Genomic DNA, 27,943 nt, shown 5'->3' with positions numbered 1-27,943 from the left:
GGCTCATGATTGCCACCTTTGGGTTGGCAATGTCTTCAAAAGTGTAATTAGCCTTTTTCTCTTTGTACACCTTTACTTCATCCCTTCTCTTTGTCATGCTGTCTCCCTGATTGGAGAGATCTAGTGCATGGGCGACAACCCTTTCCGTGATAATGATCTCTGTGTTGGGTCTGCCATGCAAATCAGTCACCTTGGCCACTCCATCTTCTTTAATGCTGGTCACAAACTCCCATACCCTTTTGACGTCCACCCCTGCTGGGATTGCTTCGAAATAGTTATGGAGGTCAATTTTCTCCAAGTAGCCGGCCATTTTTCTTCAGACAAATTCATTGAGCTCCCTTGGCAGCATTGGCAGCTCTATTACATTTTTGTCATTGTCCTTGAACACACCTTGGTAGATCTTTAGGTCGTTTGATTCTAGTAGATCTTCCTGTATCCAGGTGCTTGTGGGCTTTAATGTTCCCTCTGGAATGACAAATGGTTCCACCTCGTGCAGATAGTCTTTGATTGTCATTCTCTTCTTCTTTGCCGGTGACTTCGAGGCTGCCATAGACCCTGTTGCACTCAGCAATCCGAAGTTAGCGTTTTTTCCATATCAACTGCTAAGCTGAGTTTTACTTATCCAAATGACTTGAAAATTGAAATTATAGCCTAAAAGGAACTTGTGAAGCTGTGCATGTGCTCACAGTGCAAATTTGACCAAAAAAATCCATCTAGACATCCTACGCGTAGGATGTCTTTTTCTTCAGAAATGGTTCATACTTGACATGTAGGTAGTGTAAGGCTCATGGAACATTGTTATAAGCTTGGATTTGAATTTGGATGTCAAAAAGTGGATTTTTGGGCTGATTTAGGCTTTAGGTCACAATTTTGGTAGATTGTCCATCATGGGAAGCAATTGATGTCCAAATGGGTTAAAACTTGGTATATGGGCTGAATGCATCATGGTATTAGCTCCTATGATGTCATTTCTTGCACAGAAGTCTGAATCTAAGCTGAAGACATCCTACGCGTAGGGTGTCTTTTTCATCAGAATTGCATGAAACTTGATATGTGGGTTGTCCTTGACCTATGGAACATAGCCATGTTCTTGGATTTGCATTTGGATAATAATTGATGCCTGTAGGGCTCTGTGAAGTGTTTTTGGGCTCAAAAAAGTGTATCTTGAAGGCGTTGGGGGTCAAAAATGATTAAAGGGCTTGAAGCTTGACATATGGGCTCTTGTTGATCAGGTTATCAATTCTGAAATAACAAAACTTCTCCTTCATGCCCAGATGGTCCATAAGACATCCTACGCGTAGGATGTCTATTTCCTCATTTTAACTCCCAGACCACACAGAAAGTTAGCTGATGTGTATGTGAATGTGTTGTGCAAGTTTCATGAGATTTGGACAAGATTTGGTAGGTCAAAGGCCCATTAGTGCCTTTATGCCCTAACTTTGCGTTTTTCCATGCATATGAGGTCCAACCTCATCCAAATGTGATGAAACTTGGGGTATGGCTTGTAAATGTCATTCAGAACATGTGCATGACAAGAATTGTTGGGTTTTGTGCCAAAAAATACCCTTGAGACATCCTACGCGTAGGATGTCTCTTGGTGATTTTTCCTTTGTTAGTGCTCCCAGTGCTTGCCCTTTGCCCCCCTAAGTCCCTTTTGAGCCTAATTTCAACAAAAAAGTCAAATGGATAGAGTATAACTCCCTATGTGGACTTCAGAGCCGTTTTCTGACTTTTGGAGTGCTTTTTGGCGATGAAATTCCTCGATGTTGGTCTCCATAGCTTCCCAATCCCTTGGGGATCCTTGCCGTATGGTTTTTGTCGACTTCGGCTTCACCGGAACTTCATTTGGCAATTTCTCGCTCTAGAAGCACCCGTGACTGCGTTTACATACCTTTGATGATTTGTGGTGGTCCACCACCATAGGACTTGGTTGTTGATGGTCTAGGAAAGCCGCTCGTGAAGTTTGGTTGCAAACGGACTTGCGGTTTGGCCGCAAGTGCATTTTGACGCTTTGTCTGTTTGATGCCGTTTCTGAGGTTTAGTGGCGCTTCGGGTCACTTTTTGGTCATGCGGGTCATATGGACTTGTCAAGCATGTCGATATTCTCCTACCCATAAATTTTGGTAGTATTTGGTCGCCGTTTCGCCGATTTCCCATTTGGTGGCCTCTTGCGGGTTTCTGGGAATTAGGGTTTTTCCCGATTGTTTCCCACTGCCTTTGGCTATCCAGGACTGGTCTCCTTGACTAGGGTAAGCTGCTGATGAAGCCTTGTTGCTTTTGGGTTAGCCATTTGGCCACCGTTTCTACTTGCAGGTCTCTACCGCCCGCTTTGTGTGTGACTTCTACGCTAGTTCTCGCGACAGAATGACAAACATGCGCGAAAAGCTCAAGGTGGTGAGTCTACCTCTCATGTCTGGAGCTGGTTGGGTAGCCATGCACGTTGTAGAAGCTGCTGGAAGATCGATCTGCTCTAGGTGGCAAAAGCTCTCTCCACAAGGTCAATAGTGAGAATGAGCTAAAAATGGGGTGAAAAATTCTTATAATGGAGGTCCCCGAACCATTTTTCATGAAATTTGACATGTGCTCCTATCTTTCTGCAAGATGTGGTTTAGGCTCAAAAATTTCTTGATTTGGACTCTATTTGCTCTATTTACCAGAAATTTGTCATTTCGGTCAAAACCTGGCCAAAACACGCTTTCCGCTCTAGTCTCATAATTGCACCCCCACCGTACCATAGGTTGTCTTTTAGTCACTGGTCATCCCTATATTTTTTGCTTTCCATTACGACTTTTTTTCCCCTGCTTTTTGTATTTTTGAAGTTTTTCTGCCGAAATTAGCAAAATTAAAAGAAAAATAGCAAATATTAATCAAACCCAGAAAATCCCCAAAATTCATAATAGATCACAAACATCGCCGCAACACATTATATACACTCACATTCAATTTTTATGGCCGGATTTCTCCGTTTTACCAGTATTTTGCCTGAAAAATGGCTATTTCTACTTATATACACACCTCTAAGGGCTTGATTTGGCGTTTGGCCCCATATACCTGTAGCTTCATGCTGTATAAGGGCATATATACTTGGGTTACTCCAGAAAATTTTGCAATCAAACGTCAACCCTTTAAAAAGTCGAAAATCATGCCCCTTTTTGTTGTTTCTGTTATTGGTTCCGCATTGAGAATGCCTCCCCCCCTCCTAGTCGGAGTCCTCCTGTATGACAAGGTCTTGCCTCGTAGTATGTGCCATGCATAGGTTGAAAAAGTCATGCTAATGCCTGGCCGATTAATGTGGCCCTATTTTATGCATACTCGGTCAATGCATGGAAAAATTAATGCTGTGCAAGAGAAGGGAATAAGCAAGATGCTTATTGGCATTCGCCGTCGAGATTTCCTGTTTTCTTTGCAAGTAGCAGCTATAATTATACTGCTCTTTGTTTAATGGTCTTTTTGGCCAAAGGCAACTGCTTTGCCGACACTGTTGATGGAGTCGTAGCTGTTTCTGAGGATGGAATTGGCTGGGATGTGATAGCTATGGGCCGTATGGCCTTGGCTTTCCATTGGTAGTTTGGTGCTCCCAACTTTGCCACTGGTTTGTCTGTCATCGGCACCCTCTTATATCTGTTTGCCCGGTTGACCTGTAGATGTCTGCTTTCCATTGTTGCTTGTACCGTAGGTATTTGCTTTGTCTTTTGCTTTGGTATCCAAATGTGAGTGATATTAGGGTTTTGGCTAAGCATTTTCTTTGGAATCCATATCTGCTTGGTTACCTTGGTTTTGGGTTGCACCATCTGCTTTGTTGGAATCCGGTTGTCACATTGTGTTTTTCCTGACATGGCTTTTCTATCCTTCCGTAGCCATACTTGTTTACCTTGTTTTGGTAGCCTAGATTTTTGCAGTGTAGCCGGTGATTTCGGCTGTCTGTGATGAGCATGGTTGGCCTTTACCTGGTTATTTGTCTCAGGTTTCATGTTGATCTTTGGTGGTCCCTGGCTTAAAATTAAAGTTTTTTTCCGACAGAAATGCTCCTGATGCTCTGTAGGCCTATCAGAAACACTCACAGTAACTTTTGGATTTCAATTAGGCTTTCAACCACACTTTTGCGTCTTTTTGCATCTTTTACAAACTTGTAATGATTCTACCAAGCAAGTATACATGCATGAAATGCTCTAGATCTGAATCATGATGTTCTACTTACTCTACTCCTACCTACAATGAGGAAATGGTGATAATGGTGTTTTTGGTTGCTTTTTTGGCCTCTCCGGACTCTCAAGATCTACTCTCACCGCTTCTACCACTTCCACTTCTACTCTAGACTCGACTACTACCTAAAACTACCTAAGTCGAAGGATCTAGGCCAGACACACGCTTCCTAGACTCCCTCTAAGACCTAGAGAGTCCTCCACCCTCTGATCCTATCTAAATGTAAAGCGAGACTCTTGGCAAGCTAAAAATCCCAATCCTCAAGGATTAGTCTCGGTCACCTACCTAAGGTTTTCGTCCCCGCAGCGGCGCCAATGTTGGACGGGTACGCCGCGACAGACGTTAGCACAGCGAGAACTCACCTAACAAGTAATGTCAGCTAAGGACGAAGTTCGACTCGCAGGCGCGTGGAAGCAAGCATAAGGTGTGAACCTACACTCGACTGACTCCTAACTAATTCCTACAGAGGCTCCTACCACTTGTCTAAGTCACAGTCTTCAAGAGAACAAAAGAGGATGCTTCCTACAACGCTTGCTAGAGCCAAATACCTATCAAACACTTCCGAAACACCATAGAACTTGAAGGAGACCCTACTAATACCTATAGGCCACAACCCAAAACACCCGGTGCAGAAATACGTAGGATGTTTGGCCGAAATCTGCAGGTCTTCGTTTCTGAAATATGAAGTGCCTAATGTGTAGTTCTACTCATTGTGAACTCGTGGATATGCTGCAATGAAAAATCCGACAATGTATGCTCACCCAAACAACCGATGAAGCTCGTAGAAGGATCTCCCAAAGCCGGGCCGTACGCGTGCAATGTTGGTATCGGCTCGTAGCTCTAGTTAGGGGCAACACGCTGCACATTTTATCTCTCACTGTTGATGTATATGCATAAATTTGCTATCAAAGAGCATCATGTGCTTAACCAAAGGCATTTTTTTTCCTTGGGTTTTTTCCCTTTGGCAAATTTGGGTATGCAAGACCCTAGCTTTAGGTTTTCATTAATTTCTTTGTGTGCTTTTGGATTACAATAAAAGGCCTTTGGAGCTTGTGTTTACACTTAGCTTCAAAAAGCTTCTTTTGCAAATAAAAAGATCAAGAGACTTCTCTACCAATGGGATTCTTGATCAAGGACGCTCAAGAGAGCATGAATAGGTGTAATCCTTCCATGATTTCGCTCTTTTGTTCATCTCTTTATTCTCTATGATTGGCTAAGTAAATTTTTCTTCTAAGCTATGGTTCTTTCATATTCAAAATCTAGGCATACTAAAGTTTCAACACTTTTCTTTGTGTATTTACTCATCAAAAAACTAGGTTTTAAGTGTGCTAACCATAGGTAATTGGCCTTGACCTTAGGTTAATGTAGGTTCATTTCTCATTAGTCCTAGATTCTTAGTGATAGTCTTAATACTCCATTCATTTTTAACATGACCTAGGGCTATGATTAGGCTTTAGTCCTTTAGTCCAATTTCCATAAACATCTCATGTTGGAAGAAATAAAAAAGTGTCAAAAAATGAAACAATGAAGCAAAACAATGTCAAGAAAAAGTAGCAAAATGCTACTAAGACACATGAAAAGAAAATTTATATTTTATGTTGTGTATATGTTCGGCCTAGTGCCTTATTGGCATTTGGCAATCAAGGGGAATCACCTTGGCTCGCTTGGTTAAGGCCCTAAACCGATGCCCTGGGCTGATAGGGGTTAGCCGTCACCTCGGTAGGCTAGTAGATTTTTGGAACAACTTCTTGAGGGTTCAAGGAGGCGAGAGTCGCACCTAAACTTGCCTTGGGGTGGTAGCCTTGTATTGTGCTTTAATTTTTTCAATGAATGACAAAAACCAAACTTCCATGAGCTTCAAAAATCTTTGACAATGTACTCATAGATTAGGAGCTTTTTTATAGCCCATAGACATGATAGACTTGAATGATTTATTAATATTGGTCACATAGTTTTTAGGCTAGTAGGTTTATGAACTTGCATTAGCTTAGGGTCATAATTGATTGCTTGTTTTTCATGCATAAAAGTGAAATTTCAAGTGGTTTAATGTTCACAATAGTATATGTGTCTTTTTTGATTTATGTTGTTTAGTTTTTTGACTATGATTGACTATGATTCAGCCATTTTTTAGAACAAAAGTTAACTTTGCATGATTGCTCATTGTACTTCATGTTTTGTATCCTTGTTGTCCTTTGATGCTCATTACTTGTTCTTATGTTTTGCAGCTCAACATTTCTTCCATGGACTTGCTTTCTACCATGTCACCGTGTTGCTTCACTGGAACACAAGGATGTGTGCCAAATTAGGAAGGGGGGGATGTTAGCAGCGGCTAACACAGGCTACACCAAATATGCATCAAGTGGGAGATATGCTATGGTTGTGCATAACATTTCCATCTTGGGCTCATTGGGAGTTCCAAAGTTGTATATTCTAGCTAGAGGGCTCAAGCTTAAACCCATAGTAAAAGGGATTGAGGGTGAAATCCTTTAAAAGAAAGCCTTTATGCAAGGAGGCTTCATCCACTCTTGAGGATCCACTTTTAAGAGCTCTCTCTCTCTTGAGTGTTCACTCTATGGCCTAGCCTTGAGCGTAATGTACATGCTTAAAAGGCTAGGACTAATCCATTGTAATTAGAGTAAGTTCTTCTTGATTAATCTAATCCCTATTTTCTCATTAGTCTACTTCTTCTCTACATTTCATTATGTCATGGAGTAATATTACACTCTCATTATTCTAGATTTGAGAGAGGTATGTACTTCTTGCTATTAACCACTATTATTCTTCTATAAGCATTCAATTTGTGATATTTAGCATCACTAATTAGGTTGATTAAGTTGGGTCTTAATCTTGTAATTAGTGTATGTGCCCTATTGTTTGCTATGTTTAGATAGGTTTTATGAAGCTCTAGCACCATTCACCTAGTGTATGTAGTTATTGATCAAGTGTCGTGATTGACATGTGGTGATTGGAGAGGCCAACACCAATGTAATTAGTGTGTTCTTATCATTACTGTGCTTGGGGTTTCTGATCTATGGTAAGTTGGACTTCGATGGACTTGGTGTGTGTAGGAGTTTATTGATTAGTGATTAGAGTATGTTCAGAGTTAGTCTTGCCATGGATCATCTCTACTTGCATTAAAGATGTGATCTTTTGAACCCTCTATTTCTATTCATCCAATGCTCGTGCTTCCATATCCTAGCCGGATTGCCAATCCACGATTTTGATAATCTTGTGTGGATTGCGATTAGGTTGTTGCTACAACGCCTCCCAACATACCTCATGTCCCATGTGTGGGGAAGCACCCGATACAAGACCGTAGTGAGTGGAGCGCACCCACCATGCAAGGTATTGAGACATTTTTCATTAATCCCTCACATTGAACAAATGTTTAAAAGCATGTCTACCGTGGAGATTTTTGTGTGGCACCCCAACCACCACTCAAATGATGGAATGATGGATGTTCCTACCGATTTATCTGTATGGAGACACATCAAAACTCAATGACCAAAGTTTGGGTTGGAGCCTCAACACTTGAGAGTTGGGTTAGCAAGTGATGGTATCAAACCCTTTGGCACTAAGTCTACTTCATGGAGCACTTGTTTTGTGGTGATTGTCAAAAACAATATTCCACCATGGGAGTCAATGAAGAAGGGCAACATACTTCTTTCCTTGCTTGTTCCACAGAAGTACAAAGTGTCAAATATTGACGTCTACCTCGAACCCCTCATCGAGGAGTTGGAGGATTTATGGAGAGGCATTCCTGTTGTAGATGTCTCACTTCCAAAGGGGGGGAGAGAATCCATTATGAGGGGACTCCTTATGTGGACTATGCACTGCTATCCTAGGCTTCGAGAGATTTTGGGTATCTCCCTTCTCTTTGTCTCTCTATTCCCTCTCCCTTTAGTTTGAAGCTTCTCTCTAGCCATATGATAGGTATGCACGGTTGTCCACATTGGGTCACAATGCATGTCCTACTTGCAAGCCATCATTGGTGACAGAGAGGCCGGATGCCTTGCACAAGGTAGTCTATCCAAACAACCATCGTTTCTTACCCCAAGGTCATAGCAAGCACAAGGCTCCAACAAATGGGAAGACACGTCTAAAGCTCACGATGGAAAATTGGGCAACCATTTGGGAAGAGCACTACAACAACAATCCGGCTCCGAGTACTCCACCAAAAGGTATGTCAAGGTATTCCATATTTTTAAGGCTTCCATAATGGAAGGATTTCAAAATACAACAAACCTGTTGGATCCCATGCACATATTCAAGAATGTAACCCAAACCCTGTGGGACCACATTATTGGCAAGAAGGACTCACTCAGGGCAAGGGATGATTTGAGGGTCTTGAAACGTCTCCCCATCTCTACTACTTGACGACGTGACCTCAGTGGGAAGACTGTGCTTCCTAAAGCGCCATGGATGCTAGTCAAAGAAGAATTAGACAAAGTGAAGGGTACCATTGTGTCTATTTGCACACCAACAGAATACATGAGGTTGCTAAAGGGACATTTCACAAAAGTGAAGAAGGGTAGAAGAGTTCAATTGTACGGGTTGAAATCCCATGATTCACAAGATGCTTCAGGTAATGTTCCTCTCTCTATTCTATCTATTGTTTGCGAGTATGACTTTCTCTCACTTTCTCTTCTCCTAATTTACATTGTACTTCATTCTGCCAGTGAGTATGTGTATATGTCGCGACAAGAAAGTCTGGGATGCTATTTTTAAACTTGGCGAGCTAGTAAGGTACACCACAAGACTCCACTCAACTACACTTTTTTTATGTACACAATAACCTCAACTAGCACTTAGTGTATCCTTGTGTGTTTTCTTGCAGAATTGTGAGCTCCAAGAAAATTGAAATAGATGATATTCCTACTACTCAAACACTTGTAACAGAAACTATATGTGCCATTGAGGATGCATTTCCTTGATCGGTCCTTCTTAGTCAAATTCACCTCTTGGTTCACGTTGTGGGGGAGATCACTATATGTGGAGTAGTGCACGTTATCGTGTCGTGGCACATACATAGTGTGAAATAAAAACATTCACCTCACTTTTGAAACTTCTCAATGCATGTAAATAAAATCAATCATGTACATATTGTGATATATGCTAGGTGATCTATATATGCTAAAGAGGCTATTGCGATCGCTATCATGTACATACCTATCCGAGGAATCATGGTTTGGATGTAGTGGAACATTTGCGTGCTTTTCCACTTGATAAGATGCTAAATTAAGTTTTATGATATAAATATTCCAAGTGTTTCATGGTGGCACATTCATCTCACCTATACGACTAATGTGGGCAAAAATGGTTGAAAACAACAACTAACAGGAAGTGCTGCAAAATTGCCCGGAAAGTGACCCAAAATGGTATATTGATAAAAATGATGCATATATATGTTTTTTGTGCTAATTCAAGTGATCCAATACATTTATGGATTTTTCTAACTTTGTTTGGGTTTTTTGCATTAAAATGGAATTTTTGAGGTGAAAAATGAGCTGAAAATAACCTAGTTTTGGTCCAAAGTGGCAAAATGGCCCAAAAATTGACACATCAGCTCATATGGACATGGAAAGAGAGAGAGGGCTTCTGTTGACAGAAAAAGCCTGCAATTTTTCTCTACGGTGCAATAGCTTCCATGGTTGCCCAATCTATGTGTGTGGCAGTCCCGCCTCTTCGCAATCTTGTATCTGAGCTTGTGAGGGAGTGAATTAGGGTTTTCCCTTATCAAAATGGTGTGTGTGTGACTCAACTTAGAAGCTCTTAAATCTCTAAAAAATCAAAAAATGGTCACCATGAAGGTGGAAGCTCAAGTATTCTTTTCAACTGTTTGATGTTACGACTATGTAATTGGGGGCGAGGCTACATGGTACCATGAAAGAGGTTTGGGTTTTGATTGAGATTTGTGCTTGTATGAGCATTGAGGTTTTATGGCTGAAACCTATATGCTTTTTAATGGTCTTTTTAAGTGAAATTAAATGTGATTTGATGATCCTCTCATCATAATCTCAAGTACGAAAACAAGTAGATTCCAAGTGTTGGAGCTATATATGGCTCACTCTACTCAACTTGGTCTCACCTATATATTTGTATCTTGTCTCCTCAATATGAATCAGTCTTTGGGAGCTTATATGGTGTGTCTCTTGTCTCGTCTCTCTCTCTCTCTCTCTCTCTCTCTCTCTCTCTCTCTCTCTCTCTCTCTCTCTCTCTCTCTCTCTCTCTCTCTCTCTCTCTCTCTCCATCTCAACATGGTATAAGAGCGATAACGATCACGCGCCGATTCAATTCATGGTGACAAAATAGTATGTGTATGCGATTCGCATGTAAGATTCAAAGTTGCGACAAAATTTATTTTTGAACATTGATTCTTGTTAATTGTGGTTGTTTTGTGTTAAGAAGAATATGATAAGTATTTTGTGTGGTTTTTATTGCTAATCAATCTAATCATTGATTACGTTTTCTTGTTGATGACACCCTGAACTTCATCTCAATTTTTGGGGGTCTTCTGCTCAAAATTTGGAGAAACGGGAAAAGCGCAATGGAGTGTAGTGCAATGGCACTTTCCATCCAAAACTTGTTCATCTCCTCAAGCTCTTCACTTTGAGTTCTAGGTTTGCGTCAATCGGAGTTCGCAGCAGAAAGTTATGTTGTTTTTACTACAATTGAGCTTTACGTAGCTTTCTTCGTCGTACTTCTTCTTGAAGCATCCGCGATCGTTTTTCTAATTTTGGCGTTAACTTTTTCGAGAAAATTTAGCTTTTTTCTATTCGTATTGTGGCCGTCAATCTTGCGTCTCACGCCACTCTATTTTGAGGACTCTTTTATTATTAACGTCTCCTTTATCCTGCCTTTTTTGGGTGACATCTCTCACATCTTTGGACGTTCCTTGAGCATCCTTCTTGCGTTTATCGTTGACAAAACACAGTCCTCATATTTCTCTCATTCTCAATTGTGGCCTTCACTATGTATGGTGTGCAGATTCTACGATCTTATCTTATACGTCTTCTCGCAACAAGATATGGCTATGACTATTCTCGTCAACAGCTTTCCTTCTGGCCAGCGTTTTGCTCCTCCTTTCTAAGTCTAAGGATTTCCAAGCTGAAAAGAAGAGGTGTGTTAATTCTTGAAGGCGATGAACTCTCTGATGTTCTTGGAAATCGTGTTTGTCTGCCTCAGCCTATTGATACGCATAATGATAACGTGCTTATCACTAAAGGACCTATATTTGAAGATTGGAATGTTTCCTATACGGATTGGCAACGACATGATAAAGCAGCTCGTCGTATATTATTTCTGCTCTTACTGACTCCCTTTTGCTTGATATGTATGAATTGCCTACTTCCCACGACGTATGGAAGTACCTTATTGCAAACTTTCAGAAGAAATCTGTTACAAAAATACTTTATTTTAGAGGGTTTCTTAACAAGTTACAATATGAAGTTGGTACTGCCATGATGGGACATATTGAATCTTTCAAATCTACTATTAATCAACTTGCTGCTGCCGGTGATCCTGTTCCACAAAAGCAACTGATTACACTTCTCCTTGATACGGTGAAGGACTCTTCTTATGATAACATTGTTACTATTCTCTCTAATAAAGATGGTCTTGATTTCGACCAAGCCTGCATGTCTTTAATTGAATACTCTCAACGTCAAGAACGTCATAATGTTGGTCACGATACAGCTATGATTTCACAAGAGGAGACTGAGTCACAACAGATGGAACGTGCTTTTTATGCTCAAAGGCATCCATTTCAACGAGGAAACCGCAGAGATGGCCATCGCGGTAATATTTTCTCTCGTCTCAAATTTCCTAATAAGCAATTTTCTTACTGCAACAGAAATGGCTATACTGAAGATGATTTTTGGGCACGTCAATATGATGAAGAACACAATATTACCACGAAACAACCACGTTTATCTAGAGACTCTTCTTCTTCTTCTTGTGAATATTTTGGACGATCTGATCATCCCACTCATATGTGCTATAAGAGTCGATTCGACACAGATCGTAATAGAGCATATGCTACTGAACATCGAAACAACATTGTACCAGAAACAAGCTGCGTCCTATGTTTAGTTGCTCCAGAAAGAATACTTCATGTACGTGATGGATAACTTTTTATTGTCGATTCTAGTGCTACAGGAAATATGACATATCAGTCTAAGTGGCTCCATAACTATCATCCACTACCAGTTCAACGTGTTGTTTATCTTGCTAATGATACTACTTGTCAAGTAAAGGGTATTGGAGACTTATATCTTGGTACCTTATCTTCTTCCACTCGAATTTTGCGAGGAGTATTACATGTACCAGATCTTCAACGTAATCTTCTTTCAGTTGCTAGACTTGTTGATCTTGGTTTGTTTGTTGGATTTGATCATACCAAATGCCAAATTGAGAAAGATGGACAGACTATAGCCACTGCTCCTCGAAACGGTAATTTGTTTGAACTCTCTCAACGATGCTGTAGCAAATGTTATCACTCCTCCAGGTGATCATGATTGCAAAATATGGCATCACCGTTTTGTTCATACTGATTTCTCAAAACTCCTTGATCTTCAGCGTCATGATCTTGTTCATGGAATGGATCTTAAAGCCCATCCTCATATGGGAATTTGTGAATTTTGTGCTCTTGGGAAACACAATCATAAACTCTTTCCTCTTTCAATTACAACTCATTCTCATGACATATTGGATCTTGTTCATACTGATATATGTGGAGCTCTACCTTCTTTGAGATCACAATATCGCTACTTTATTACTTTCATTGATGATTTCTCAAGGTATACGACTGTATTTCTACTTAGAAAAAAATCTGAAGCCTTATCTGTTTTCAAACAATTCCACAAGGCTGCGGAACTTCAAACTGGTCGTCGCCTTAAGAAGCTTCGTAGTGACAATGGAGGTAAATATATTTCTTGAGAGTTTGTGAGTTACTGTGCTAAGAGTGGAATTCATCATGAACACACTATTCCATATTCCCCTCAACAGAACGGTGTTGCTGAACTAAAGAATCGCACTATTCTCAATGTTGTAAGATGTATGCTGATTCATTCTGGTTTATCTCGTGTTTTTTGGTCTAAAGCTACTTTAACAACGATATTTATTCATAATCATCTTCCTACTACTGCACCCTCTGGTAAGATACCCATCACAACATGGACAGGTGACATTCCTTCTGTATCTCATTTTCGAACCTTTAGATGTATTGCTTATATTCATGTTCCCAAAGAAACACGAACAAAGCTTGATGCTCCTGGTCTTAAAGTTATTTTTATTAGATATTCTAACACTTCCAACGGCTACAAATTCTATGACCCTTCCTCCAAGAAAGTAATTGTGAATTGTGATGCTACTTTTAACGAACAACTTATGGGAGGCTCATGGTCCATGGATGATTCTGATGATACTAAATCATTGCTTCAGGCTTTTCCATTTCTTTCAGATGATGAAACTCTTCCTATAGAGCAACTTTTCTCTTCACAACCATCCATTCCGAATGTTGCCAATGAAGATATTGATATTTTTGTTGATCTGCCTATTGATTTTGAACATGGCTCATGTCATGTTTATGATGACGATATTGTTGATAATGCTTTTTCTACTTCTAAAGATCCCGTTACTTATGATGAAGCTATCTCTTCACCACAAAAGTATCAATGGCAAGAAGCTATGGAAGCAGAGTACGGTTCTCTTATCTCTAAAGGTACATGGATACTAACTGAATTACCTCCTGGTCGTACAACTATTAAATGTAAGTGGGTGTATAAGACAAAAGTAAAAGCAGATGGATCTTTTGACAAGTTCAAGGCGCATTTAGTTGCAAAAGGTTACTCCCAAGTAGGTGGTGTTGATTATCAAGAGACTTTTTCACCAGTTGTTCGCATTACAAGTGTTCAAGTTTTATTGGCATTTGCTGTTCAATTTGATTTAGAAGCTCATCAAATGGATGTGCGAACTGGTTTTCTTAATGGTGTCTTGGAAGAGGAAATTTATATGAAACAACCAGAAGGGTTTGTTATTCCAGGTAAAGAAGACCTTGTTGCTCAACTCCATAAGGCACTATATGGTCTCAAACAAGCTTCGCAAGCCTCGTATACAAAATTTGATCTTTTTCTCACCTCTAAAGGATTCATCTCTTGCTCTTCAGACCCGAACTTATACATAAAACGCCAAGGTAGCAGTTTTGTGATTATTGCTCTTTATGTGGATGATACCATCCTTGTTTCCAATGATTTGGGATTTCTTCAGCAAGTGAAAAAGTTATTGTCTTTTGCATTTGATATGGTGGATCTTGGAGAGATTCACTCGTGTCTTGGCATTCAAATCCAATGTAACCATACAAAAGGTATTTTATTCCTTCAATAGTCAAAGTTTATTGCAGATACTATTCAAAAATTTGGTATGGAATCTGCACATTCAACCAACACACCTTGTCTTGCGAGCTCTACGAAGAACACTATGTGGTAGAGCATGGATGTATCCAAGGAGATGTAAACATACAAAATGGTATGACCCAAGATGACATAGAGTATTTTGATTTGGAAGTTGGTTCATGCTTCAAAGAGGTTCCAATTTCTCCAAATGAAGGTAATACTTTTTGTGATGACAATGCTCTTTGATGTGATACATATGCTTGTGGATTGGTGGATGAGATGTATTTCAAAGTCATAGGCTCTTGTTTGGAGGGGGTGCAAGTTGATATGCAACCACCCACTCCTACCAATGAGTGGAAGGTTTACAATGATGAAATGTCCAAAAAGAATTGACTTCCAGCTTTGTGAAGCATGTTGATGTTTGTGAGATTGAAGACGTACAAAGGTAATTTAAACAAGGTGTGATGGTAGAGAAAAATTGTGAGGGAGGTATGGACTATATGAATATCATATGTGATGAGGATCCACTGCAGCATGGCATATGCTCTCAAGAGGTTCCCATTGAAGAGGATATTATGTATCTTTTGGAGGAAGATTTGGATGGTTTCCATGACACATACAACAAGGGTTCTAAAAGACATCAAACTATCATGAATTGGGACAACAAGAACAAGAGTACATGGAGATTATGGCTCTTTTAGACGATGCTTTGGAGGAATTTCAAGCTCCTTATGATAGGGGTTTCCAAAAGTACGATGAGGTTTGTGACCTACAAAGAGAAGGAGATGAGCATGAGGTAGATCTTATGATATTATTGGATGAGGTTTTACACGATTTCATGTCTGTAAGAGAAGTTATGCATGTAGCTTATGAGGCACCAAATGAGGTAATGGATAATATGGAGCTTGATGATTCAGGGATGCATGCCGAAACTTTGGATAGTAGAAGGGATGATGAAAATTCACTAGAAACTCATACTATGTGGCATATGTGGGACTTTTTTATGTTACCATATGACCCACAAGGACATTATGATGCTTATGGACTTTGTTTGAGTATTTATATACCCTTCAATAGAGGTAAATGCTTTGATGCTCCTGATGAATATCCCTCTAATCTTATGCCTAATAATTGTTGAACAACCATGCACAAGATAGAGGAGAGAGAGACGACACAACAATTCCAAACCCTAAAGTGTGTGTAGAGCATACACTGAGTACACATATATAGTGGGGTCTCCTTGCGCTATATAGCATAAGTGTGGTCTCTCTATATAGCTCTAACACCCCCACTCAAATAGGAGTCCCTAACTGTGGATGAAAAAACCCTTGGTGGTGCAAGGGAAAAACCCATAGCAACATATAGATGCATTGTTGTATTAATAAATTTTCAAGTTTACAAAATATGTTCCCGAGGAGCTACATCACTCCATAATATAAAACAATGGCCATAAAGTCTCATAAAAATTATAATGGAAACAAATTAAAAGCTTTAACTGCTAGAGCTACATCACTCTTGTGCCACTGCAAATGATAGAGTGACTTTAGCGTCTTTGATGCCTTGTATATGCTGCTTAATGTGATTTTCATCCTGTAATCAATACCAACTCAAGAAACATATCAAAATGTTAAGGTTAGAAATAATCACGTCACATTGTCCTTAGAGACGGTTCACGACGCCGCTCTGGAGACGACAAAGAAACAAACAATAATTTCGATGCAATCACATGTGCAGATGACATAGAAACAAATGTAATATCAATGTAATCACATGTGCACACATATATACAAATAAGAGATGTAATGAACATATGGGGCCCCCCAAAATCTCAACAGCTAGCACTTGTCATCATCATCTCTTTACGTACCATGGCATCACGGTATTCACCATGGCATAAGAGACGGCCATAAAAGCTTTGAAATAGCAATCATGGTTCCACGTGCCATGGCATCAGAGACGTTTTCTTCAAATCAAATAAAAGCTGTAAAATAGTAAACATCATCATGGTTGTACGTACCATGGCATCACAGTATTCACCACGACATTAGAGACGCTCATGTTGAACAACCACGCACAAGATAGAGGATAGAGAGATGACACCACAATTGCAAACCCCAAAGTGTGTGTAGAGCATACACTGAGTACACATATATAGTGGGGACTCCTTGCTATATATAGTATAAGTGTGGGCTCTCTATTTAGCTCTAACACCCCCACTCAAATAGGAGTCCCTAACTGTGGATGAAAAAACCCTTGGGGGTGCAAGGGAAAGACCTAGAGCACCATATAGATGCACTGTTGTATTAATAAATTTTCAAGTTTACAAAATATGTTCCCAAGGAGCTACATCACTCCATAATATACAACAATGGCCATAAAGGCTCATAAAAATTCTAATGGAAACAAATTAAAAGTTTTAACTGCAAGAGCTACATCACTCTTGTGCCACTGCAAATGATAGAGCGACTTTAGCGTCTTTGATGCCTTGTATATGCTGCTTAATGTGATTTTCATCTTGTAATCAATACCAACTCAAGAAACATATCAAAATGTGAAGGTTAGAAATAATCATGTCACATTCTCCTTAGAGATGGTTCGCGACGACGCTCTAGAGACGACATAGAAATAGACAATAATGTCGATGCAATCATATGTGCACACATATATACAAATCCGAGATGTAATGAACATATGGGGGCCCCCAAAATCTCAACAGCTAGCACTTGTCATCATCGTGGCTTTACGTACCATGGCATCACGGTATTCGCCATGGCATAAGAGACGGCCATAAATGCTTTGAAATAGCAATCATGGTTTTACGTGCCATGGCATTAGAGACATTTTCTTCAAATCAAATAAAAGTTGTAAAATAGTAAACATTATCATGGTTTTACGTACTATGGCATCACGATATTCACCATGGCATTAGAGACGCTCAGAAAAACTTTGAAATAGGAATCATCATGGATTTACGTACCATGGCATCAAAGATGTTTTTCTTCAAATCAAATAAAATGTGTAAAATAGTAATTATCATCATGGCTTTACGTACCATGGCATCAGAGATGCTAATTTTGTGCAAAATCTGCAAAACCTCAAGACAATGATTAATCAGTAGATAATGGCTTGGTAAATCTTATAATCTCTACATCGATGATTCACATGAAAACCATCACACACATTAGTATACGATCCCATAAGACGATCATAAAATTACGTGAAGTATTTATGACAAATTTGCAACGAGATCAATAGCAACAAATTACAAGAATTGATGCTCAAATATATAATCTAAAATTTTGCCAAGGTCGAGGTAGTTGCAGGGCAATCCCTAGTGACGACGAAGGCCGGAAATATGTGTGTCTCACTCCGAGTTTACTGCCCGCATCAAATCATCTACATACCACTATGAAGCGAACATAAAAGCGGAGATTCTTGTTATCAAAGGTAACATCCTGGAAAATGTCTTTGAATTATTCTCTAGCCAGTTGCATACTGACTTCGTGAACCTTTCGATGCAGTGGACTGCTATGACGACACACAGCACTGTGCTTGAATAATTGTGACGAGCAAAGATAGACAAATCTCACAATACTTATGAAAGCCTATGAAGAAACAAAAAGAAAAAACATACGTGGACGGAGGTGCTACATTTATTAAATAGTGCTAAAGATAGCGCAAACAAAGACTAGCAGTAAATATGGCTGACTACAAAAGATAGCACAAACGAAGACTAGCACTAAATATGGCTGAGTGTGAAAGAAGGTCAAGCCGTGACTTCCCGACCACGTATGATCAAGAACAGGATAGCCAATAAAGAAACGTCCTAAAGATGGCTCTTAAGAGGATTTGGGACAGGCCGTTGTCTTCTATCGCTCCTGAGACCATCAATTTCTCCTTGCAAGCCTCCATATTTCCCTACTCTAAACAGGGCCCGCCTATGGACAACAATATCTGCTGCTGAGAGGTCGGCACAAGTTTTCACCTCTGTATACCTTTCAGTAGAAGCTTCCGACTCCTTAGAAAGCCTCATTTGCAAACTCCCATTGGTTGGGATCTATCTTTCTAAAACCGTAAGTGTAAGCTGGAAAAATTGTCGTGCTTGAAGAAGCAAGGTAGCAGCTCGCAAGAGAATGCATGCGGGTCCCAAACAATGAGACTATTGTTAGCAGGCCCTTGATGATGCCACAGCCACTTCTTCTTTCAGATGAGTATCATCTTCAGATATTGCGGCAAAGGGTGTGTTTGCAGAAAAGGCAATGATAGCCCACAGCCGCTACCGTAGCTATAAAAATAAACATTAATTATAGGCGTTTATTAAAACAGCCAACCAGCTAAATATGCAGCGTTTATTAAAGCAGCCGCTTCCGTGCATGTCGAAAGCAACCGCTCGTGCAGATCTGAGATGAAAACCGGGAGGATCGTAAGGATGAAGTGCAACATACGCTATCTGCAGTGACGGGCTAGGTGCCGCTGTCTTGGAGAATGAAGCAGTATATCGCTGTCGGCTTACATTAATAAAAGCGCTAAACTCGGCTGCTTTAGGTCTGCGAGCTTGTTCATGAAGCCACGTCAAAAATTCTCTTGGCACAGACCTATGGCTTACGTAGGATAGATGAGAGAATTTCCGAGGAGGTGTGGGACTCCAACAACCTCTTGGAACCGCTTGCACACACAAATACCTTGTCTCTCATAAGTTTCAAACCCAAAACAGAAATCTCACACAATTCAAACAGAATATTGAACGACAATTTTACAAGTTATACTTATCTTCATGATTTTTTGAGACCTAACATCTCCTCTTCATGGTCTTTGTGGTCGTGCGCTTCGCAGATCTGATACCATTGTGAACAACCACGCACAAGATAGACGAGAGAGAGAGAGACGACACCACAATTCCAAACCCCAAAGTGTGTGTAGAGCATACACTCAGTACACATATATAGTGGGGACTCCTTGCTATATATAGCATAAGTGGGCTCTCTATATAGCTCTAACAATAATTTAGGGAATGCGTTGCTTATCATATGGTTATGCTATTATGACAAACATTTTGTATGCTTTCCGTATTACCTAAGTGGAAACTATGTTCTTGTTGAATTCATCATTAGATGTTAAGAATCGAGGTGTATGTAAACAAAGAAGCAATCAAGTTGGCACATACCGGAGGATGTGCAGGTTCAGAGGGGGTGGATGTTGTGGTTTGGATGTGGTGTCTTTGCATGCTTTCTCACTTGATAAGATGCCTATTTAGATTTTATAATGTACATATTCCAAGTGTTTCACGGTGGCACACTCGTCTCACCTATAAGATTGATGCGGGCAAAAACTTCCGAAAATACCAGCTAATAGGAGCCGTTGCAAAATTGCGTGGAAAGACCCAAAACGGTATATTGATAAAACATTATGCACATATATGTTTTTTGTCCTTATGCGAGTGATCCCATAAATTTAGGGATTTTTTGCATCGAAAATGGTATTTTTGGGGTTAAAAATGACCTAGTTTTGGTCCAAGGTTGCAAAATGACCCAAAAATTGACACATCAGCTCATATTGCCATGGGAGAGAGAGAGAGAGAGAGAGAGAGAGAGAGAGAGGGCTTCTTTTGACAGAAAGGAAAGTTTCTTAGATCTCATTAGTGCGGAGTGGATCTATGAGAGAATGACCAAAGAAAAAGCGCGCAGAAAAGACATCACCAACAAAAAATGGGAGTATGCAAGAGGCTATGTACCAAAGGGAGAGTACTCATATACTTAAATCATATTGTATAGTTTTTTCTTGATTTTATCTTTGTAATTGATTATATATATTTTATAATTTTGTAGTGTCTTTCTTTTAAATCTATGTGATCAAAGGGTCATCACTTTCATACGCGCCACATTGACGAGCATAGAACCACCATGGACTATGGCATCATGGGCAACCTTGACATGGATGGTGATGAAGCCAGGTACTGTGGAGCTATTGAAAGGATACTAAAGATAAATTTTAGAACCTTTTATACCTTCATCTTCGAGTGCAAGTGGTTTGCAAATATGTCTACACGACATGAGAATGGCCTCTACATGGTAGACTATAGTGTGAATCACACAGGGAGGTATGGCAATTTAGTTTTTCCACGCAATTGTGAGCAGAAGAGTGACTACCTTTTTTATTCTTATTTGCTTGTAACATTAATTATACCAATGTTACTCACTTTGAGCTTCTCTTCTATAGTTCATCTATATCCCAACAATCCACCAACCAACACTTTGGTTCGTAATTCTCATAACACCTCGGGAGAGAATCATTTTTTTCACTAATGAAGCTGAGACCATCTTCGACCCTCTTCCACCTCCTACTTTGGATGAGGGGGAGACAGAGGAGAGAGAGGTCGATGAATCAAGTCTGGCGGCCACAAGTCTTAATGAGAATGATTTTCACGATGATGAAGATGATGAGATGGAGGATGACGAATTTGAAGATGATGAAGCCAACACATCCAAAAAAGACAAATTTGTTTCTCTGATCTTTATTGATTTAGGAATCATGGGCTTAGAATTGGATGATGCTTCTTGTAGGGATCTTTTGGAAGATGATTCATAAAAAATTTGCATACTTTAAGTTATGAAATTTTTTGGTCATGTAATCCATTATCTCTCTCTCTCTCTCTCTCTCTCTCTCTCTAATTTTTTGAATCATGCTAAATTATGTTAATCAAGTGATAGTGATTATTTTAGCTATAACCAAGTGTAATCCTACATAGCTAACTATTGTTCCATCTTTTCATATCTCTTTTTTAAAAAATTTGAAATTTTCATATAATGCTCTATAATTTTTATTAAGAGGAGAGAAACACCAAATTATTATTATTATTATTTATTTTTATTTTTTTTTGGGGGGGGGGATGTTTAAGCCAAAATCTGAATGTTTACACGCTAAATCGTGCTCCGAGAATAAATGCGGTAATATTAGAGGTAAATTTTGTGGTAATAGTCGTGATAATATTTGAGATGCAAAAAAAACCCCCCCACCCTCCTCTCTCTTCCCTCTCGAGCTGATTTTGGACCTTCTCTCTACAAAACGCAATGAGAGTCCGTGGTAAATAATTAGATATTTTCATAGTGATTAGAGAAATTAGCAACAGTTGAGGATTCGATTTACTTGGAGCCAGCCTTCCCTCCAAAATGATTTTGTATTATAGATTATTCCTGCATGTAGAGAGACTTGGTACAATACAAAATTTGTGTTCCTTGAGACCTCTTTGATGCAATGAAGATGGAAAGATTCATGCACCAAGATTATGCCCTTAACTATCTTACCAAAGCATTAACTTGTCCTCGGTCTCAGTCCCAAGAGCTAGCACAGAATGAGGGTAAGGAAGAGAAAGAAGAAGTAACATACGAGAAAGCCATAGACTCCTCACTTGATATTACTCTTGTTTCATAGTATAGCATAACAACATAGTAATGGAGCTCGCAAGCATGCACTTTGGAGCATGGCTCTTTGTTGGATTTGCATTTCATAGCAAAGAGTTATTGGTGTAGGCTCTCAACTTCTCAAGCTTGGAGAACGAGATGGTGTTTTTGCACGCCCCACTATGAGAATGAGCGTGTGTGTGAGTGATTGAGACAGGGTATACGTGCAAGCACACCCCTTCCTTGCTTGGGTAGACTCCCTCTTCTAGCTCTCCCTTGATGGTGATTGGACCTCCTCAAGCCTGACCGATCACATTCTTTGTGCATATCAAGCAACAAGGGTAGCATTAGGACATGCATTCTTCCTTTACGTACTACATGAGGGCAACATGTGTAGGGGCTTGACACTTGTTCTCGAGTCTTGGACTTTTCTCGAGTGTGTGTGTGTGTTCTCTCTCATGCGGCTAGCTTTAGGGATCTCCCCCTCCTTTGTAGTAGGGATCGTGTTGACTTTGGAACACCCAAAGCCCATCAAGCACTTTAGTGAGCTCAAGCACGACAAGCACCTCAAGCACCTTAGTGAGCTCAAGCACGACAAGCATCTCAAGCAGAGGTTTAGCTTGTCTAAGGTAAAAAAACCCTAAGGTTCTTGGTTGAAGGACTTTTAAAACTAACCTTTAGACGTCTTTAATGAAGCTAACCATAAGGTCTTTCAAGCTCCATCCACTAGCATTGCTCTTTGACATACCGTCTCTCATTTGGACCCATTGACTTTGGTCCCGTGCTGAGATAGATCCATAAGCACATGTTTATATTCTAACTCTTGTTCCCGTTTATTCTCCCACATTAAATGATCAGTTTAATATGAGAAATTCATTTGGATTAGTTATATATTTGATTTTATGACATAGAATGTTTCTTGTAAAACTTAATCAATATGCTACATCTCCCATATTTATCTTAGTGCGTGTTTTGTGTCTGGCAAGGAGAACATCTATTCACAATAGTGGATGTTTCAATTGCACAAGCGCGACTCTAGCTAGACTGCACTGCAAGTTTCGTCATTTGCATCCAACTCCCCATGACTATGCGTTTACTTGGCGCAACACATAAATGCTACGAGACAAGGCACGACTTTCGTTTCTTATACTTTTTGAAGAGACCACATTACCATCTCTCCATGATACTTTTGTATAGCACTTTTGCATGACGTGCACTATATAATTTGCAATTTTGATCTATGACATTTCACATTCCTTTCGTATAGCTTGACTCAAATATCGCTTGTAGAGTGGACAATTGAAAAGTGTTAGTACAACAATTCATTGTAGCTCATTAATGCTTTATCCACTTGCTCGTTTTAGAATTTTCCACATTATTTTGTTTTGTTCAATTTACTTGGACGTTGTTTTGAGAACTATACATTCGATGCTGATCAAGATCTGCACATATTAGCGACCAAGGCAACTCTTTGCATTTCCATATGTATATCCCTTTCACGCATTGCCCCCATTGCCAAATTACTAGTGCCCCGTTTCCTTTAGTGCGCAATGCTAAATGTCCACATTCTATAGAAGTTAGAATGTGTATAACTCTTTTTGAATTAAGACTAGTTAGAATCCGTGTAACTCTTTTTGAATTGTATATTCTATTACAAGAATAAAAAATCCGAAAGTAGGATTACTTCCCCCTTGATCACGCCACTCATTGTCCCATGCACCTTGAGGACAATAAAAAATCCGAAAGTAGGATTACTTCCCCCTTGATCACGCCACTCATTGTCCCATGCACCTTGAGGACAACAGTGCAACCCCGTATCACTCAAAGGGTGCGATGTTTGAGGACGAGAGCACTGCAAAGGCGACGTCTCGAAGAGACGCTGGCGAGGATCCACCATGGATTCAGACCACAGGTTGCCGCCACCTCCACCAGGTCCTCCGCCCCATAATGCTATTTCTTACAAGGAGTACATTCGTTACCTACGTGCAGAGCGTTGGAAACGAGGACGCTCCCCCACCAATGACCCTAGAGCCATAGAAGCAGAAGATCGTACTGCGGTTGATGAGCGCTATTTAGAGGGACAGCTGTGCCCTGAAACTACCGATCACGCGCGCAACAGGACGACTCGTTCCCGTCGTGAGGAGGCACCTCGAAGTTTGGTTCAGAAAGAATCAGGGCGCTTACGGCCTGAAGGGATAATTGACGCAGATGTAACAGGGGAAGCTGAGCCATGTCAGAAAAAGAGCCCTGCGACTGCAAAATCACCCTCAAAGCAGAGCCACCGTAGAAGAAGCAGATCCGAAAGTAGCCCGTCCCAGGAGCGATCTTGCGCTGCAGGCCCGTCGAGTCTTTTCACCGGCGCGCGTGACCGCCATATAGATATCAGCCACATGCACCCCAGGCTCAGGTACAAGCCAATTACCCATTCTGCCTTTTTTTTTTACCGTAAAAACATGCCCACTGATGTAACCAGCAGCAGTTCCACATCCAGCGAATGTAAGCAGGCGGAACCAGGTGACGTAGTGGAACATCACCTCCTAACAGCTCCATCGAGCCCACAAGAAGAAGCAGATCTTTCAGCAGCTGCAACTTCCCCTCAGAAAATAAGACCCCAGCGAGAGGTGGGTGATCAACGTAAAGAGCTAGCTGCGACTACTCTCAGACGGAGCCCGCGACATAGATTGCCGCGGTCACCCCATGGACCTGCGCCCACGCAGGCTAATCTGTTTCTTGGTGAATATGGTGAGTCCCTGCATTCTGTGATAGTGCAGTCTCCTGATGTAGCTGTGGAGAGTCCTCTCGCTAACAACGAGGGTTATCGTACGGAAGGAGCCACTGGCTGCAACGCTGAAGGCATTGATCAAGCGTGCGGCAACTCCGCCTTAACCAAAGCCGAATTACTTAGCACTGCTCGAAAGCGGCCTCAAAGTGCTGCTCTTAAAGTGTCAGGGCTTGTAGACTACGATGCACAACGGTCTCCAGCACTCTCTGATCGGAGACGGAGAAAGAATTCAGCCACGAAGAATGCTCGTAACGCCTTGCAGCGCCCGTCGCCTCCTAAAAAAGAAGAAAGCTTCGGCTTGGCGATGCCAATTAATAAGCTCGACTTTCTCAGCCCTCCCTCCCGAAACGAATCAGGCCGGCGCTTACCTCCTGATCCTATGGAAGCTCATGAAGTCGCAGATTCTTTGCGCCCACGCAAAGGGACAGTTACTGATAATCCGCTTCACCAGATAAGTGCTGACACGAAACGTTGTGAAGGCCGTAGTGATCGTCCTCGCAGTCTTTCAACCCAAAGGCTACAGCAGCCAGGTCCGGCTATTAATGCAGCGAGCGCCGTACTTAATGAAGCCGAGAAACTTGAAGACGAAGACCGTCGAGGGCGCCGTGCCAGCAGCAGGGGCAAGTTGGCATCGATAGTAGTGCGGGGCTTATCATGTTCTATCCAAGACGAGCAGGCATGTTCACGCAGCAATCTTAAACGTGAAAGGACAGAAAAGAGCCGTGAGGAATTTGCCGCTGCTATTCCACCTGTAGAGCCAGAAGTGGGCGTCCGGCGATGTGGCGCTGACGGTGGAAGCACTGAGGACAGCAGACATATTTCTGATAGGGGATCTGGCAGGCGACGGCAGGAGCAAGCATCCCGACAACAGACAGAATCAGGACGGAAAATTCTTTCTGTTGGCCCCACTAGTCAGCCTGCCCTTCCCCTGCACAACTACAACGTATCAGGGATTGGCGCTCCTCGCTATCCCGTTCATCAGTTGGCTGGCGCCTCACAATCCGCTCAACGCCATCGCTATCCTCTCCATCAGTTGCCATATGCTGCAGCGCCTGCCTCTTCACCACCCTTTCAACACCAACAGCGTGTAGGACAGACTCCATTAGCTCACCCACGCAGATATTCTTCCAGCAGACCGGTCGTCTCTGAAAGAAGGTCAGATGGAAGAGCCAGGAGCAGCAGTCGTCGCCGACCGGACCAGCGCTTAGATAGGAGACACGGAGCCGACGAGGCCCGGCTGTTGCAGAAGCGGCACGAAAATTCCGACTACCGGCCTTCACAGCGAGCAGCAGGTGTTGACCATGGCAGGTCCACCGCTGCAGGCGCTCATCCGAACGTTGAGCAAAGACGCCTTGGACATCGGTATGCCGAGGGTTCAAGTGCACACACGCGAAATGAAGAGGATAGGACTATTATGTCAAGGGAGACTACGACCGCTGCGGCCGGTGATCATGGGGATCCACGGTCGCCTCGGAAGAGAAGTAGATTTAGAAGCCCTAGACGTCGAGCAGCGGATAGGAATTTTATATCGAGCGAGGAGCGGACAGCGACCATTGGGACTGGCGATCATGGGTCACCTAAGAAGAGAAGTAGATCTGGAAGCCCTAGACGTCAAGCAGCTGATAGGAAGTTTATATCAAGGGAGAAGGGGACTGGGGAGGATAACGTGCCTGCGACCGCTGCGGCCCGTGATCATAGGCCTCCACGGTCGCCCAAGAAGAGAAGTAGAACTAGAAGCCCTAGGCGTCAAGCAGCTGATAGGAGTTTTATATCAAGGGAGGAGGAAGTGACTGCGACCGCTGCTCATGCTGCCGGTGTTCATGGCGTTCCACGGTCGACTAAAAAGAGAAATAGATCTAAAAGCCCTAGGCGTCGAGGCGGAGCTAAAAGAAGCCGTGCGTCAATCAGACAGCAGCTCACGACGTAGCTGGAGGTAGAAGAGCAGGTCACTAGGGACCCCTGCCCCTTTCAAGATAGAGCTAAAAGCCGTACACGATCAGCCGCTGAACCTAGTCGAAGGGTAAATAAAAAATTCCACGTGTTTCAGCTCTGAGGCTGTGTATTAATATTGACGGCGCACCTGGCTCTCTCATATATAGATCTCAATGTTTCTAAGCAGGCTGGAAAAATATCATTGTCAAAAGAGAGCCCCTCAGATTTGTGAACAATTTTAAATCCTTTCAAAACATTTCCATTGGACCTTATACCGCTTCCCGCGAATGATGGATCAGAGAGAAAAGTATCAAGACCAGAGAGGTGAAATAGCAATCACCTCAGCATTGAGAAAAATGCGAGGGAGAATTTCAAGGATGTTGGAAGACCCAAAGTGGATGACTGATTTGGGTTGCCCTACCCCTCACTTTCAAATTAGAGTAACATTAATTCATAGATCACTGTCAGTGTATTTTTGATACTTTATATAGACTTCCATATAATATCACCATTCTTTATTGAGTTTTATGCCACCCAATACTCATTTGAATGTTTTCATTATGAAAGTGACTGTGTATGTGTGTGTAATATAGACTTCCATATAATATCACCATTCTTTCTTTATTAAGTTTTATGTCACCCAATACTCATTTGAATGTTTTCATTATGAAAGTGACTGTGTATGTGTGTGTAAGTGTATCTTTCTCTCTCTCTATATATAATCTTTCTCCATTAACATGTCAAATGTGTTCCAATAACGCTCAATTTATTATAGCAAAAGAATGTTGTCCTCTTAAGATCTTGAGGCTATCTTGAAGTCTTAACCTTGTTCAAAACCCTAACAAGCAAAGGTACCTTTATGTTGGGTTAGGTTATCACCCGCGGAAGTCACCTAATAAAAATGTAATCTATCATGTGAGTTCAAAACAAGGGTATTTAAAGTTTTTGAAACTTATAAAAATATATATACATAAGGATATTATTTTTTCAAATTTGAAAAAAATTTATAGATTTTAAAAGAAAAAGGTACATCATATTCTTAAAAAAATTCATAGATAAAAGATTTTACAAACATGTTTTGAACGCACGTGATATGATAGTTTAACATATAATGAACCCCCCGAGGGTTCTCAACATGGTGTTAAAGCCTCAATATTTGAATAAGGATTATACAATACATGGATACTATATTAGAAGGGCCCAGGCCTTCAATGTAGTACCTTGATGTCTTATCTATG

General features: G+C 41.1%; 1 protein-coding gene across 1 annotated transcript; it reads left to right on the top strand.

The window, feature by feature from the left end:
- The first annotated feature begins 23,862 nt into the window (after positions 1-23,862).
- On the top strand, positions 23,863-27,209 carry LOC147446830 (uncharacterized). The gene is made up of 2 exons (XM_086524192.1): positions 23,863-24,398; positions 24,471-27,209. The coding sequence occupies exons 1-2, from the start codon at positions 23,887-23,889 to the stop codon at positions 26,698-26,700; spliced, it is 2,742 nt and encodes a 913-aa protein (XP_086380318.1). The 5' UTR covers positions 23,863-23,886; the 3' UTR covers positions 26,701-27,209.
- Positions 27,210-27,943: the final 734 nt, after the last annotated feature.

Source organism: Adiantum capillus-veneris, chromosome 11 (genome assembly GCF_014529385.1).
Source record: "Adiantum capillus-veneris isolate H3 chromosome 11, ASM1452938v2, whole genome shotgun sequence".
In the NCBI taxonomy this organism is placed as follows: domain Eukaryota; kingdom Viridiplantae; phylum Streptophyta; class Polypodiopsida; order Polypodiales; family Pteridaceae; genus Adiantum; species Adiantum capillus-veneris.
Note: the sequence above shows the minus strand (reverse complement) of the source record. Positions and strands in the feature narration are given on the sequence as shown.

Coding starts and splice junctions, on each gene's coding strand:
- LOC147446830 (XM_086524192.1), top strand. CDS start 23,887: ATGGATTCAGACCACAGGTTGCCGCCACCTCCACCAGGTCCTCCGCCC. Junction 24,399..24,470: donor CACATGCACCCCAGGCTCAG/GTACAAGCCAAT, acceptor AACCAGCAGCAG/TTCCACATCCAGCGAATGTA.